This window comes from Lottia gigantea (genome assembly GCF_000327385.1).
Source record: "Lottia gigantea unplaced genomic scaffold LOTGIsca_178, whole genome shotgun sequence".
In the NCBI taxonomy this organism is placed as follows: Eukaryota; Metazoa; Mollusca; class Gastropoda; family Lottiidae; genus Lottia; species Lottia gigantea.
Genome location: NW_008708276.1, coordinates 173,389 through 191,484, shown reverse-complemented (window position 1 = coordinate 191,484; position 18,096 = coordinate 173,389). Strand labels below are relative to the sequence as shown.

Here is an 18,096-nt window from a genome sequence, read left to right as displayed (position 1 = left end):
TACTATAATAATATTATATTGTATCATTATCTCTATATTACCGAATTGGACTTCCCTTGTTCAGATATACTAGTAGTATACTATAATAATATTATATTGTATCATTATCTCTATATTACCGAATTGGACTTCCCCTGTCCAGATACACTAGTAGTATACTATAATAATATTATATTGTATCATTATCTCTATATTACCGAATTGGACTTCCCCTGTCCAGATATACTAGTAGTATACTATAATAATATTATATTGTATCATTATCTCTATATTACCGAATTGGACTTCCCCTGTCCAGATATACTAGTAGTATATTATAATAATATTATATTGTATCATTATCTCTATATTACCGAATTGGACTTCCCTTGTTCAGATATACTAGTAGTATACTATAATAATATTATATTGTATCATTATCTCTATATTACCGAATTGGACTTCCCTTGTTCAGATATACTAGTAGTATATTATAATAATATTATATTGTATCATTATCTCTATATTACCGAATTGGACTTCCCTTGTCCAGATATACTAGTAGTATATTATAATAATATTATATTGTATCATTATCTCTATATTACCGAATTGGACTTCCCTTGTTCAGATATACTAGTAGTATACTATAATAATATTATATTGTATCATTATCTCTATATTACCGAATTGGACTTCCCTTGTCCAGATATACTAGTAGTATACTATAATAATATTATATTGTATCATTATCTCTATATTACCGAATTGGACTTCCCCTGTCCAGATATACTAGTAGTATACTATAATAATATTATATTGTATCATTATCTCTATATTACCGAATTGGACTTCCCCTGTCCAGATATACTAGTAGTATACTATAATAATATTATATTGTATCATTATCTCTATATTACCGAATTGGACTTCCCTTGTCCAGATATACTAGTAGTATATTATAATAATATTATATTGTATCATTATCTCTATATTACCGAATTGGACTTCCCTTGTCCAGATATACTAGTAGTATACTATAATAATATTATATTGTATCATTATCTCTATATTACCGAATTGGACTTCCCCTGTCCAGATATACTAGTAGTATATTATAATAATACTATATTGTATCATTATCTCTATATTACCGAATTGGACTTCCCTTGTCCAGATATACTAGTAGTATACTATAATAATATTATATTGTATCATTATCTCTATATTACCGAATTGGACTTCCCTTGTCCAGATATACTAGTAGTATATTATAATAATATTATATTGTATCATTATCTCTATATTACCGAATTGGACTTCCCTTGTTCAGATATACTAGTAGTATATTATAATAATATTATATTGTATCATTATCTCTATATTACCGAATTGGACTTCCCTTGTTCAGATATACTAGTAGTATACTATAATAATATTATATTGTATCATTATCTCTATATTACCGAATTGGACTCCCCTTGTCCAGATATACTAGTACCCCGGTTCCCAACCTGGGGTGTTTTCACCCCCTGGGGTGTGGGACTAGGGTGTTAATAGTGTGGCCAACTGTTGTAGGAGAAGAATTTGATTTGAATTGAGAGAGCAACTCACATCAACAGATGAAAATGAGATGATGGTGAGAAAGGTCCAGGTGATTGCTCCAGGGGTGTGAAGGCTGAGATAGGTTGGGAACCTCTGAACTAGTATAATATAAAATGGGGCCAAACTTTCGGGTTTTTTTTATTAACTTTTATTTTCAATATAGCCACTTGAGTTATAGGGTCTAACGACAGCCCTTCGTAAAAGTTCGTCAAATTAACCTTTTGACCTAAATCGATGAGGTCTGCTTCAACCAACCAAATCTTCTCCAGCACTGGCACTTTGTGACGCGGTATTTATCAGGATAGGTCCAAAGGTTAATATGACGAACGTTCAAGAGGGCTACAGTTAGACCCTACCTGAAGTGGCTATATTTAAAATAAATGTTAATAACAAAAAAGGGGACGAAAGTTTGATTCAAGTTTTATACTATAATGATATTATGTTTTATTATTACCTCTATATCACTTGGTAGAAGTGGACTTCCTTGTCCTCATATACAAACAGTAAATGAATTTTGAGGGGAAATCTTGTTGATATTCTAAATGATTTCAATGAAATGGAAACGACAATAGACAATATATTCATTTGACACAACGTTTCAACAATTTACATGATAATCATCAGATATGATATACACCTCCTGGGTTTGTATTGTGCACATTGTGTTTCAACGATTTACATGACCTGGTTTTTTCACTGGTTTTATCAAGAGGTAGAAAGTTTTTATCTACTCAGAGGTTCATCGTGAGGATTGGGGGCCAGTAAGTTGAGACCCCTTCCCAGAGGAATATTTTTTAACATATATTCTCCTGCTTTTCTGTACCCCGTTTTAAATCAATGTAATGTCTATTATTTGAAGATTTTAATATTTTCAGTCTGTAGTTATATTCAGTCTGTAGTTATATTCAGTCTGTAGTTATATTCAGTCTGTAGTTATATTCAGTCTGTAGTTATATTCAGTCTGTAGTTATATTCAGTCTGTATTTATATTCAGTCTGTAGTTATATTCAGTCTGTAGTTATATTCAGTCTGTAGTTATATTCAGTCTGTAGTTATATTCAGTCTGTAGTTATATTCAGTCTGTAGTTATATTCAGTCTGTAGTTATATTCAGTCTGTAGTTATATTCAGTCTGTAGTTATATTCAGTCTGTAGTTATATTCAGTCTGTAGTTATATTCAGTCTGTAGTTATATTCAGTCTGTAGTTATATTAAGTCTGTAGTTATTTTCAGTCTGTAGTTATATGAAGTCTGTAGTTATATTAAGTCTGTAGTTATATTCAGTCTGTAGTTATATTCAGTCTGTAGTTATATTCAGTCTGTAGTTATATTCAGTCTGTAGTTATATGAAGTCTGTAGTTATATGAAGTCTGTAGTTATATGAAGTCTGTAGTTATATTCAGTCTGTAGTTATATTCAGTCTGTAGTTATATGAAGTCTGTAGTTATATGAAGTCTGTAGTTATATGAAGTCTGTAGTTATATTCAGTCTGTATTTATATTCAGTCTGTAGTTATATGAAGTCTGTAGTTATATGAAGTCTGTAGTTATATGAAGTCTGTAGTTATTTTCAGTCTGTAGTTATATTCAGTCTGTAGTTAATGCTATTTCACTCATAGTTGCTTAGTTTAAATATATTATAAATATAAACTTTGGGATTTTTTCTTTAAAAGTTTATATTTTTTTTCTGGGGAGTGGGGCCCCTTGGACTTGGTTCAACCAGTCACTATGGTAGTTAAACCACTGTATCTATTATGAAGATTGATAAGGGGGATGTGTTCAGTCTATTTAACATATAGTATACAGTTGACATTCTTGAGAGTACAATCAGTCACGTTTCAGTCTGGTTGACAATGTCAAACTCATTTCTATTCATTTTCAAAGATTCATGAACATTATATTCTTTCGCCGTGTCATAAAAAAAGAAAAAAGAAATAGTACACTTAAAAGTACAAGGTACATAGAGGTCAAAAGCTATCCTAAACTCAAAATAAATATAATCGGCAATTGGACAAATTGATAAATAAAATCCGAAAATTGTATCAAAAAATCACAAAATAGTATTTAATTCCAAAATTGCTAAATTGAAAGCTGTTGGGAAAAAGTTCAGACATGTTCATCTCTTGAAATGTAGTGTGTCAACCTCTTTAGAATAGAAATGGTGACGTAATATTTCCTCCCTGTGTTTAAGAACAGGTTGATGTATGACATTCTGATTTGGTGGAATTTAAGTTTGGTTATAGGGTACAATTTTCAAAATATTTTCACCATTTCATGACGACTATGATATAAATATTTCAAAACTGTACACTGCAACTTTAATTGTCTGAAAGTCAGTTGAGTATTTATATCATGGCTGAGTCAGTGGCGGAAAGAGGGGGGGGGGGGGGAGCAGAGGGGGCAGCCGCCCTCCCCTCTGAGTCCCGAATATCATAACTAGGTTAGAAATTCTGGCATTCCCCCCTCCCCCCTCGGATGTAAACCTGGCTCCGCCACTGGCTGGGGTTAGGGATGGTTAGGGGTCATAGAAAACAGGGAATTTCAAAGGGGGTGGGGTGAGGCAGTCTCAGTTTCATAGAGGCATAGCCTAGCTACCACCCTTACATGCCACCCCTCCCCCACCCCCCTCCGCTATTTACCCGCTGTAGACACGCTGCTGCTTTAAGGGATTCCGGTTTTCTCCTGGTAAATCTAAAGGACCGACAAGAAGTATGCAATGATTAATGATAAGACTTGAAGAGGTATAACTTGTAGAATATATATATCAAATAATGACTATAAATCAAGTCCAGTAGTTGTTGAGGTCTAGAGTAAATATAAACAATACAATTTACATTATAATAAAAATGGAAATCACGTCCGCTTTCATTTTATTTTGTAGAGTAATTTTAATATTGTAAAAACTCTTAAATTACATTATTTTCCACCAAAATACATCAGGACAGTTAGAAATGAAAAAACTTTTTTGAAAACATTTTAAGTTTTGAATATTTACCTTGAGGCGGCTCACTCCAGACTACATCCCCATTTCTCAACCTAGTATGTCCAAGGATCTTATTTTCCTTTTCCGCATATTCCAGACTGGAAACTCCACCACGGTGTAAAACTAGAGCACACAATATCACTTTTATTATCATAATTACTGTCACTTTGTAGCTAAATTGAAATGAAAATGTTGTTTAGACCGCTGTATGTTTTAAGGTCTGACTATACTGTTAAACAGGATAGGCTCCCTATAGTTAATTTCTATAGAGAAATTAGAATGGTGTAAATAGAAGCTATAAGTATTCCGATACACATACAGTCATACACTCTTGTGATTTCTTTAATGTCCTGAACAGTTTGGAATTTGTCAGGGCACTGCTTTGGAGTTTGTCAAAGCCTTGGAATAACTGAATGACACAAGTTTTAAGAAAATGATTTAAATGCGGCCTTTGTTGACAATATTTCAACAACTATTTATAATATAATCTCCAATGTAGGAACAGGACATCCTTATGTAGCCTTCCACTGCTGATAGTCCAAATAACCTGTCGTATTTAGAATCCAATTCATGTCTAATTGTCGTATAAGTAAAGCACAAAACTTATAATAAATTCCTAAGTAAAGCACAAATTTATATAATATATTACCAATTAGGCCTAAAACACATTAACTTAAATTTTCACATTAAATTTGACTGAACACATCAAAACTGACACATCAACATCAAAACTGACAAGTAAACGTTGTAACCATGATAAACAACATCCATTCCTCGGGAGAATAAACAGAATCTAGTCGACCACAGATAAAATCAGTCAGGTATAAAAGGTTGGGACTGGTATATTAGAAATATATGTCTACTTGATACTATAATTATATACTGTAATAATATAATGTAGAGTTTATATACAATCAACGCTACACTACTCTATTCAGGATATGACTTAAGACCCATTCACACTTCAGTGAAACATAGCGAAATATGTACTTCTGTTTAGAACGGTTCTAGATATTAATATTAAACGGGTATAGTTTATATTATATAAATTTAATAAACAATGATACACGTGTATTATTCTCTATTTAAGATGTATCTTAGGACTGATTCACACTACAGTGAAACATAGCAATAATTGTGTTTAGTACGATTCTAGATATTAATATTAAAAGAGCTATTCATATAATCTTTAAATGACATTTAGAAGTAGGTAGAACATTCAACAAGGACAACTATTATGAATATACTACTCCTTTAATTTAATTTTTGCAACGTTTCAATTCACATACAGGAATCTTTATCAAGTATAATTATTAATTGTTATGCTTGATAAAGATTCCTGTATGTGAATTGAAACGTTGCAAAAATTAAATTAAAGGAGTAGTAAATCTATAATAGTTGTTCTTGTTGAATGTTATTCATAGTTTATATTATATTTAATAGTGTTTATACACAATACAACAATGGTAGTAAAGTATAATAATCAGGATATGGCTTAAGGCCAAGTCAAACTGCAGTGGATCATGGCCAATGTTTGTGTACAATTTCTACTAAGGGGTAGGCTAGGGTAGGTCAAGGCGGCTCTGACATCAACACAAAATCAAAATTACGAAAGCATAGGCCGAGGAGAAAATTCAGGTAAATTGACAACACCATAATGAAATAATGAAAATAAAAGACCACAGCCATATACGCCCACCACGACATGGAGATGGTAAAAACCAAACATCCATTTTAAGTTTCATCAAAATCGTTTGAAAACAACATTTTGGGGCAAGGGCAATAACTCTGCTTCTAACGGTCGAAAATAGCTCAAATAGCTAGATTTTTAGAGCGTTTACAAGGAAATGTTGACGGACGGACGGACCGACCGACCGACGGATCGACGGACGGACAGGGGTACCGACAATATACGTCCACATAGAGAGATGTGGGCTTATAAAAATGAGACGGTGAGGAGAAGAGATGCGAGGGGATGGGGGTTGTCAAAGTATGGATCTAAGTATATACTATAATAAGTGATCTAGATATATTTTAAATCGGTGCCATATATTCACGGAATAGAATTTGCAAAACTACTAACTGTCATATATTATTCAAGACTCAAGCCCTCTTCACACCACAGTAGGCGAAGTATCGTTCAAGCTTTATATTCAATATCGCAAAAACTATTAATATAATTTGCAATAGTGACGTTATGAAAAATATAAGACGTGGAACTGCAGGAATCACAGACGTCTGGCTGAAAATTAATGGTATGAGTTGATAGAACGTTGTTACTATCTCTAAAGACGTTGTTTATAGACGAACTGGGTTTGGACTAATGTTATTCTCTTTCACAAGACAGTGATTTGAAGGCAGATTAAAATATACAACACGTCATCTTTATTTTCATCAAACACTCTGAAATTACTCATCAATTATAACATAGCTACATCTGAGACCCCGTTACAAACAGAAAGTTTAGAAAATCTCTTTAAGCGGACGGTCGCGTCAGCATACAAGCTGATGTTTATTTTGGTATTTAGAAGTTTGCTAATAATACTAATATTTTAAAACAACCACTGAACACCATGTAATATATTATACAATTAATAGGTTTATGTAATTAATCAATCGAAATGTCCGCAAAATTGAGCTCAATTGAATCGGTAGCCGTGTGATTAGGGCTTTAGTTTCGACCCTTCCTTGTCGTCGAATATCCGTCTAGTAAATTCAATCTATAGTCAATATATCTGATCTCTATAGACAATATATCCGAGGCGGATATCCCCGAGAACCTGTCAACAAGAAACACTTGTTTATATGCGTTCTTCTTTACGACATTCACCTTTCAATCCTGTTCCCCTCTGTCAGTGATGCAGGTAAGGGGGGCTGACATGGAAGTCTATTTCGGATGGGACAATAAACCGAGATCTCTCAACAGTTGGAAATCGAAAAAGAGCACGCTAAAGCCGCTGCCCTGGCAAAATGTACCTCATTGCACCCTGCATGGCGTTGTCTGTCTTCATTAGTCCATGTGATGCAGGAAAGTAGGACATCAACCAAGAGTTATTTCATTTCATTTCCGACATATTAACTACCCGTTCATCGTTGTTCCATAAAGCTGTGTCTATATATCGTTCAAAGGTAAGTAATTTTTTTACCGTTGAGAATACCACCAGTATTCTTAGCTAGATCAAACTTCATTGAGGTATATTAATAGTTTATGTCATCGAAGAAATATTCAAGGAATTTGCTTGCTATCCTCGTTCTTACTGTTCAGAAGCATGGAAACAAATGCAAATGATAGGAATGGATCCTACTTTCTTTCCAACCGACTGATTTCACACTGTTGCAAGTCTCTCTTGCCCCACCATGTGAAGACAAGTATACGTAAAACACTATTTGACATGACAGTAGATAAGAAAAGACAATCTATAATTAAAGTAACAATGTATATTTCATTAAATTAATAACATAACAACAACAATATACACAACTTTAACTTCTCTTCAATATTCTAACCATATCTTAACTTGGGTTTAATCATCTTCACAAAGACAAGCTCTGACTGGCTGTATTCCCTAACGTACAATCCAATCAAACTGCTTCATTCCATGAAGGTGGCTATTGCAGACAAGGTATTAGATACGGTTCATAATAGCTTAACATTGTGAAGATGGGTTTAATGACTGTTGATCCAGGAACCCCAGTGAAAATAGAAGGTTGTTCGGTGATCAAATTAGCAATTCCCTTTATCAAACTATCTTGAAAAGTAGGACGTAAAACTTCATTTTTTCAAACTATATTATGCTATTATTTAATACAACAAATAAATCCACCGCAAATACAAAATTCTTTCCCTAATCAAAATGTCATGTTAGATGGGTCGTGTTAATTTGCAACAAATGTGTTCAATGTTCATGTTAGCCATTTTCTGTATTGAAATATTTTTGACCAAATTAACAATAATGAACTCAGGCCAGGGGTCATAAATTACAACCCTCGGACCAAACAAAACAAGTGTACAGAGTAACAAATTTGCACCATGTAATTCTCAGCTTCAGACTGGGGCCTAGACAATCTAATTATAAAACTAGATTCAAATTTCGTTTCTTTTTTGTATTCGGATATTTTTCAACAGTACTGCAATCTAACAAGTTTTCTAACAAAGTCCTGTTCTAATGACATAATCTTTAACCAATTAAAACATGTCGTGTAGGACCAGTTCCTTTATATCATATTGAATGGTGAGATAGCAAAACACAACTTTACAATTAAAAAAACCAAATACTATCAATTATAAGTGAGTAAGTATTTCATAATGAAAACAAGTATAGAGAAACAGAGATAAAAATGTCAGAAAACAAAAAAGAAACTAATTTGTAATCTCGTTTTAATTCGATTGGCTCCCAAAACTCCGTCTGAATTACTGCCACTCCCATAACCTGGTTTACCCTTGTCAGTGTTGCAGGTTATAGGGGCTGACATGGAAAAAGCGTCTAGTCGTTCGAATGGAACAATAAACCGAGGCCCTGTGTGCTACAGGCTGTGCACTTTAAAGATCCCTCAACAGTTGGAAATCGAAGAACGGCACACTAATGCCGTTGTCCTGGCAAAATTTTCCTCATTGCACCCAGCATGGCGTTGCCCCTCTTCATTAACCCACATGGTGTGATTAGTCCACATGGTGTATAGCCCACATGGTGTCATTAGCCCACATGGTGTCATTAGCCCACAAGGTGTCATTAGCCCACATGGTGTCATTAGCCCACATGGTGTCATTAGCCCACATGGTGTCATTAGCCCACATGGTGTCATTAGTCCACATGGTGTATAGCCCACATGGTGTCATTAGCCCACATGGTGTCATTAGCCCACAAGGTGTCATTAGCCCACAAGGTGTCATTAGCCCACATGGTGTCATTAGCCCACATGGTGTATTAGCCCACATGGTGTATAGCCCACATGGTGTCATTAGCCCACAAGGTGTCATTAGCCCACATGGTGTCATTAGCCCACATGGTGTCATTAGCCCACAAGGTGTCATTAGCCCACATGGTGTCATTATCCCACATGGTGTCATTAGCCCACATGGTGTCATTAGCCCACATGGTGTATAGCCCACATGGTGTATAGCCCACAAGGTGTCATTAGCCCACATGGTGTCATTATCCCACATCGTGTCATTAGCCCACATCGTGTCATTAGCCCACATGGTGTATAGCCCACATGGTGTATAGCCCACAAGGTGTCATTAGCCCACATGGTGTCATTAGTCCACATCGTGTCATTATCCCACATCGTGTCATTATACCACATCGTGTCATTAGCCCACACTGTGCAGAAAAGAAGGATGTAAAACTCCATTCATTTCATTTCATAACTTAACCTTGTTTACAACCATGCAGTCACAAAAGTGAATAATCAACACTTAAATTCTCTTTTTTTCATCATCAAGATGGCATCTGATCGTCTGATAAATTCTGTAAAACAAAGTTTAAATGTTCGCTAATTATCATGTTTAAATCTCGTGAAATTGTCATAAGAACTCGGTAATTCTCCTTGTCCGCCACGACTCCAGTGGGCGTGGCCATGACATCAGATAATGTTTTATGAACTTGTGACATCTTCTGAAACAACGACACGTCTAAAGGCATTGGAACCATTTTACATAACTCGGTAAAATTAGACAACCAGTTATAATATTCCTGACTTCCAAAATCAGGATTGGCCACGTAATCTCGTGCCGTTTCAGAATCAGCCAATGAGGTTTCTGGTTTGCTGGGTTCTTCGTTGTCTTGGTAACGAACCTCAAATACCTGCTGTTCATTAGAATTTTCTGATAAACCTAAAAATACAACACAACTTGCTTTAAAGAAAGAAAATCAACCATTTTTACAAGGATAATAACTTAATTTCACGAGGATCCTTTAGTCCTGCCAGCTTTTTCTTATGGTATTGAATCCTAGACTTTCAGGTTAGCGAGCAAGCGTCTAACTCACTGAGCCTAAACGGCACCCTAGACCAATGCCAGAATTGTTTCTGGGACTTTCAGGTTAGCGAGCTAGAGTAACCGAACCTCCGATGATTCCAGTGATATGGAGAAGAAAGTAGAAAAGTAGACAAACCTTGAATAATTTGATACGTTTCATAATTTCCACCATTCTCTGAGTCTGTTATAGCCAAGACGGTTTTCTCTGTGTCTTGTCGACCAGGTACTTCTTGTAGAGGGATCTCCAGCTGATTGGTTGAATTCTCCACAGCTTGAGATAGCTGGATCAGATCACTATCTGTTACCGAGGCAACGTTCAATTCCTCAACGTAAACTGTCTGATTTTTAGATTTATCAGGAGTGGCAATCTCGACTTGTTGAACCACAATGTTACTATTGAGATTTTTAATCAGGCTGACAATTTTACGTTGACTATCAGACGAGTCTAGATTCAGAGTTGTCTGTTCTTGATCTTTGATATGAACTATAGCATCAATAGGTTCCTTTTTAATTGGATCCTGATCGTCTTTAATAGAGTGTCTTCGCGCGATATGAACTTTTAACTGTCCAGTCCGTTTAAAGCCCTCTCCACACTTATAACAAACATAAGGTCTAGCCTGGCTATGTTCACGTATGTGTCGTTTACAACTTGATCTATCACTAAACCTAAGATTACAATGAGTACATCTATACGGCTTCAATCCTGAAAGATATTCCAAAATATATTGATTACTTAGTTACTCTGAAAATTTAAAAGGGTCAATTAAAATAAAATATTCAGAACTAATATACATATACAGATCTTGTGCCCAAAATTAAAAAAAACAGGTCATTTTTAGTCGAAAACAAAAACATTCCATACACACAGAATTTGTGCCGAAGATTTTAAAATGGGTGTTTCAAGTAAAATATTCAGAACTAATCCCAAAGGAAACTTTCAGTTGAGATAAAACGGACAATTTCAGAATTAATCCATAATAAATAAATAAATAATTATATTATAAATCATCGTACTACCTGTGTGGATTATTTTGTGGCGTGTTAGATCAGATTTGTGGGCGAAGGCTTTCTTACAGGTGTCACAAGAAAACGGCTTTAAACCTGAAAAATTTTCAAAAACATTCAGGAAAATAATAGACTGCGTCCAAATATAACAAAAACGATGGGCGATGAAATGAGAAAGTTTTTGAAACATTGTTGCAGACATTAAGTTTTCCTTAAGCACAGTTTTAGAAACTGATAGTGCTCAACTTCAACAATCTTGATTCTAACCGCTGATCAAACCAAAATTTTAGCATTTGATAAAGCTCATTTATAGCATCTGGTCAAACCAGATTGCAGCAACGGATTGGATCAAGCACAAACTCAACAGTGGCTCAAGCGAAATTTTACCAGCTTCAATTTCAGAGGCTCATCAATCTCAAACAATGATATACATATATCACAGTTGATCTAATGAGCACTTTTAGTAAAATCAGAACTTTTTCCATCTGGGATGTTAACTGTTAATGATTCTGTCAATCATTTATACAGAATCCTGGTCGCACCCTGGTCGCATTCCTCAAATTATCAGAGGATGTCAGAAGTATGAAATTTTACACTGAGAAACACCAAACTGACAGAAAACTGCAGAAGATTGTTTGTGAAACGAACCCCGACACTGACCTGAATGAATTCTAATATGAGATCTTAAATAAGCCATCTGACTAAAACTCTTCCCACAAACATCACAAATATAGGGTGTGGCTAACGTATGAGTGACTTGATGACGTTTAAAACAGCTGATCTGGCGAAAACTTCTCCCACATTCTTCACATTTATAGTTCTTTGTATTATCATGTATAGCTTGATGTTCTGTTAGACTCACTTTACTTGAGAATTTATTATTACACGTAACACACGTAAACGGTTTCTCACCTGTCAAAATATTAATTATCATAATTAGAAATATCAAACTTTGTTCAATTTAATAAATCATAAAATAACTTATAACAACAACATCTATCAAAATATTTATCAAACTTTCAACATTTTCTGTCAGGTTTTTATGATATTAAAAAACCCTTTTGGAAATGTCTGGGGGTGTGGGTTTTAAATACTGTGAAGACCATTGGGCGTGTTTTTCCCATACTTAATAACAACACAAATTAGAGATACCCAGGTACTTTTTATGGATTGATGTCAGTCAAAAGAAAAGACAAATATCCCTATCCAAATATTTAACTTTGGATAGGATCCTGTCCCTGGCTGAACCTTTTAGCAATGCTCTTTGAGGAGGATGACTATTTCACTGACCCACCAAATATGAATAGAGCTGTAGTTTAACATTGTTCATCATCAATAAGCTTAAAAATGTCCTCGAAACAATGACCAAAAACAAAAAATAAAGACAAAAATTTTACCTGTGTGAGTCAGTTTATGCCTTCGTAAAGTTTCATTACTCCTAAATTTCTTTTCACAATTTTCAAAATCACAAGGGAACGGTCTTTCATCTGTGTGTAGTCTTTGATGAACTTTTAGATTGCCTAAAAAATAAATTCTCAGTTTTAACAATGAGATAATTATTGTAGCATTCCAATGATTAATAATAATGACCATGGATTGTCAAGTTCTGCTGTCTTAAATTGGAACCTGTTCAGAACTAATCTATTGTGAATCACCAAAGTTATAATCTGATTATTACTATTACCTTTCTGTAAAAACACTCTATTACATTGTTCACAAGCGTAGGCTACTGTTTTATTACCATTGATTTTTAAGACAACTGGATCAGTCTTTGAGACAGGGGCAGGTGGATCTTTTTCAGCTGTAACAGCAGGTGTTGATGGCACTTCTAAAATATAATGAATGGAGTTTTACGTCTCCTCTTCTGCCCCATAATTGGACTAATGAAGACAGGTAACACCATGCAGTGTGCAATGAGGGAAACTTGGCCAGGACAGCAGCATTAGCCTGCTCTCTTTCGATTTCCAAATGTCAAGGGATCTTTAACGTGCACAGCCTACAGGGCCTCTATTTATTCTCCCATCCGAACGACCAGAATTTTCTATGTCAGCCCCTCTTACCTGCATCACTGACAGGGAGACACTGGGTTGATAAAGTCAATGGTATTATCTCGACTTATGCCAGGTTTGAACCCTGATGAATATTTTCCCCAACCAACACTTTTTAACTATTTTGATGAGGATATTTTGATTATGCCTGATAAAAAAAGAATCTCAAAGTTTGAAGTTTTATATTTACCTATAATAGTGGGTATTATTTCTTTCTTTGGTCTGCCTGAAAACAGAATACATACATATTCATCAATATACAATTTATAATATTAGTTTCAGTTAACATGAGGGTATATCAACCAGAAGGGTGTGATATAGATCTTTATATATTACAGATATAAGATTTTTAAAATATTAGATACCACAACCAGTTTTTTCTAGAATCAGTTGATAATATTATTTCAATATGTTTGTCTCGATAAGAAATGAAGGTTTTATTTTTTCACCTTTTTTTTTGCGTTTAACTTTAACAAATTTCTGTGGTACATAATGGTTGTAGTCAATACTTGAATCAGAGTCGGACTTTTCCTTGTCTACATTCTCCAGGTTCCGATAATCTCTAGAATAAAAATATTCAGATCATTATTATCTTGAGATACTACATATAGTTCTTACACAGAAATAACACACACGAATGTAGTTCACAGCCATTTTGAATCTCTTCCTCGACTTATTAAATTGAATTTTTAAAGATGGTTTTCCTTATTTTTAGTGTCATATGAAGCAAGCTATTTGATTAATTGATGTTTCTAATGAATTATCATATATTCTAAATCATACCATTATAAATTTTATTGCATATAACAAAGAGTTTTCACCAATCATAAATGTCCATGTAAGTACAGTCTGGATAAACAAAAAAAGACTTTAAGACCTGTCTTGATCGATCACTCATTGGAATTCTGCTGGTAATTCTCTTCTAATTTAGCTAATTATGATTTAATTATGGACAATAAGAGAACTACGGAGCCCCTAAGGCGCAATTGTAAACATATTTATTTATTATTTCGTTTAAACGAAATAGACGAAAAAATTAATTCGTTTAAACGAAATAATAAATAAATATGTTTACAATTGCGCCTTAGGGGCTCCGTAGAGAACCCATCTTTAAAAGGTTAAAATATTTCATCAAAACCTTCAAATCACATTTGAAGTATTTCCTTTATGTGTTTTGAAAGCTTATTTGAAACATTATAGCCTTTCTTTAAAATTTGACTTTTTAAGTGATTCAAAATGGTTTAAATGGGTTAATACAGTAAATAAAGAGAAATTTGGGCATTACAGTATCAGAACTTGGAGCTTTCTAGAACAAAAACATGGAGATAGCTATTAGATAAACCTCAATGGGATAATAATGACAAACAACACCATGCAGTGTGCAATGAAAAATTCCTGGTTGGACTCTTTTCTGATCTTTCAACATGTACAGCCTGTAGTGTAAGAGCTAAGAGCTGGACAATATATAATATATCTAAGGTCTTTGCATTGGGAATTTTACATTGTGAGATACTGGTACCATACTTGAGAAAATTGTTTGTTTGATTTATTGTGAAACAGAACTCAGCTTCAAGAGAGTATCACTACTACTGTTAATCCTAAAATGTCTTTGTTGATTAAAATAATAACTAGATCTATGGGCTGAAATGTTAGACAGGACCATGTCCTTGTGTATTAGGTCTAATTTTGACCCATGTAAAATAAAGAGTTTATTATTATCTATTTTCAAACAAAATTCAGTTTTTTCATGTAATTAGTACATATCGTCAGTTATGCATGTCCACGACTGTATACACCTGCAACTTACAATCTGGGTGTTAAAAACTTACCGGAATTTAAAAGGAATGATGCGTTTCCTGCTGGGTACTCTACCAGATCGTCTCTCAATATCATAATCATTAGCTTGTATCCCCACTTCAAACACCATATGACACGTCTTCGGTTCTTCTTTTTCATTTTGAGCTGTTTCTTCTTTAACACACACTTCATCTGGTTTCTCAACCTACAATTTAATATCATTTAACACACACTTCATCTGGTTTCTCAACCTACAATTTAATATCATTTAACACACACTTCATCTGGTTTCTCAACCTACAATTTAATATCATTTAACACACACTTCATCTGGTTTCTCAACCTATTATAAACCATAATAATATTAAAAACATTGAAGATAGCTGTTACAGATGAACGTCAAAAGGTTGGGCCAAGGACCAGCTGGTAGACATAATTCTTGTTAACCATTGTTGTTATCCTTGTGAACTTTTGTTGTTATCCTTGTGAACCTTTGTTGTTATCCTTGTGAACCTTTGTTGTTATTCTTGTGAAACATTTCTTAAAATATCAAACAAACCTGTTGGTCATTCCATTCTAAAATAGTTTTAACAAAATCTGCCTCTGCTGATTTAATAGTCTCCTGTAATAGAACACAAAATCTAAATTATTGTTTTAACCTGTTTTAATATAAAGAAGTTCTAGATTATAATCATTTTATTAGAATAGGAACAGGCCTATTTTTGCATATTAATTACCGGTATCAAATGTCTTTTTTATGAGCCAAATTTGCACATCACATCTTGAGCCAACAGTTAAAATCACAGACTAATGACAGCAATGCAACAACTATCCTGGACCATACAGTGTGGAAAGGATCGTAGCAAGTCATAGGTTACCAGCTAATGGTAATGACACAATAATTCTGTAGAAAGTTGGATTTGTCTGCTAGGACATTGAAATAGATCAGTCAGTAGCATGTTGGATTGCCGTCTGCAAGAGAAGTCTGACAACTCAGTTAGTAGTGAATTGGTTGGTCACTAACTAGGAGAGTAAACAGTGCAATCAATAAGCCAATTTGGTATTGTCTGCACGCATGTGTGACACGTTGATTCCCTTAATCCAAAACGCGATAAACAACCTCGATTTAATGTGGCAGTCTATGGACAGCGATGGAAAAAGATTTCATATAAAGAGTTGACAGATAACCATTTATCATCTAGAATGATGTTCTCTTAAGCAAGTTTTGTCTGTTTTAGGCGTATATCAGGAGTAAATCCTTTGTACAATATCCTTGTCCAGAGACTACCATGTTAAATCGACGTTGTTTATCCCCAAACGGAAGAAGGGAATTATAATATGGATATGGTCTAATTGGCTTACAGCAAGCTGGATTATCATCTAATGATAGGCGAAGTAGGTATTCCATAAAGGCCCCAAAAAGAGCTTTAGGGGTTTGAGGGTCCGCCTAGTACTGACTCCATTCTTATCCCTGTGACTATGCTAAATCATAATACCTTGTTGGGTTGCTGGGATGTTGGTTCAGGTAACTTTGATGGTATCAAGTTAACATTTAGAGCTAGAACATCTTGATTTTTAGGGAAACCTTCAACTGCCTCCCCATCTTCACTTGTTTTCTCAGTTGACTCTATAAAGAATACACATTAAATTCTTTACTAGGCAAGGGTATAGGGCCTTGGCCTATTCCAAGACAGTTTCAATCATAGTGTCCTTTTCTCTGACAATTACCTTCATAGCACAGAGCACAGAATAGTGATTTATATAGCTGACATTTCAGCCTGTTCATTTACAAACAGTACAATCAAAGATAATGCAATAAAGACAGAGTCAGAGGAAGGGGAACGGTCCTAAATTCCAGTATATTTTCACCTTATTCAATAAAGTCTAACAAGTGACATGGATAGGCGAGATTTGAGTCATTTCAGCTACCAATTCAATTTAAAAGATTTCTAAAGATAGTTACTACTCCATGTTTTTAATGTTTACAGAATAGAATTTTATTATTGTTATTATTGTGTATTTGTAAATGAAAGGTTCCATACATCATTACAAATTCGAAATAATTTTAAGGGGCCTCCCCATTCAATAACAATGCGAGATTCCAAATATCTTTCGACTTCTGTGGATACAGATCTCAATCGAACGGAGCATTGATTTCTATTTTAATAAAATGTTTACAGGACAATCAATCCTAAAATGGATTGAAAAGAAATGCAATTTTTAACGAGGAAGACAGTTACCAATTACTTCAGCGGCATCCATTTTCAATCTTGAACAACCCGGATGTAAAGGGAAGTAATTCGTGTTGACATTTATAATAATGTAAGAACACAGTTAAAATGTTTTACGTTCGTATCAGCCTCAAAATAATTATAATATGCTGAAAGTGTTTAAATTCATTATTAGAATATCCTTTGGAATGAAATGAATGAAGATTAGCGTCTTACTATTCTGCACCTAATGATCTAATACTAATGTAGTGTGCAATGAGGGAAATTTTGCCAAGACAACGGAGCCTTAAAGCAGTAGCGTTGCTGGGAAACATCAGGTTAGGGGGGCCGAGCAGGGGCCACAAAATTTTCCAGTTTTTTGCTGAAAACTAAGTAGCCTAATAATTTATTGAACAAAGTAATTTGAAAATTACTTTGTTTAATGGATATAATTATTGTCTTTTTTAGAGATTCCAACAGATGAATATTTACAC

General features: G+C 34.3%; 2 protein-coding genes across 2 annotated transcripts; both read right to left on the bottom strand.

Annotated features, from left to right (window-relative positions):
• Nucleotides 1-9,225: 9,225 nt before the first annotated feature.
• LOTGIDRAFT_142335 (hypothetical protein) lies at nucleotides 9,226-9,711 on the bottom strand (the record flags this gene model as incomplete). The annotated part of the gene is made up of 1 exon (XM_009052012.1): nucleotides 9,226-9,711. The coding sequence occupies one exon, from the start codon at nucleotides 9,709-9,711 to the stop codon at nucleotides 9,226-9,228; it is 486 nt and encodes a 161-aa protein (XP_009050260.1).
• Nucleotides 9,712-11,093: 1,382 nt separating this feature from the next.
• Nucleotides 11,094-13,274, bottom strand: LOTGIDRAFT_55804 (hypothetical protein; the record flags this gene model as incomplete). Its single annotated transcript, XM_009051998.1, has 5 exons — nucleotides 11,094-11,245; nucleotides 11,557-11,643; nucleotides 12,202-12,459; nucleotides 12,945-13,067; nucleotides 13,232-13,274. Coding segments are annotated over 5 exons (663 nt in total), but the record flags the coding sequence as incomplete, so codon positions are not given.
• Between the last annotated feature and the right edge of the window lie 4,822 nt (nucleotides 13,275-18,096).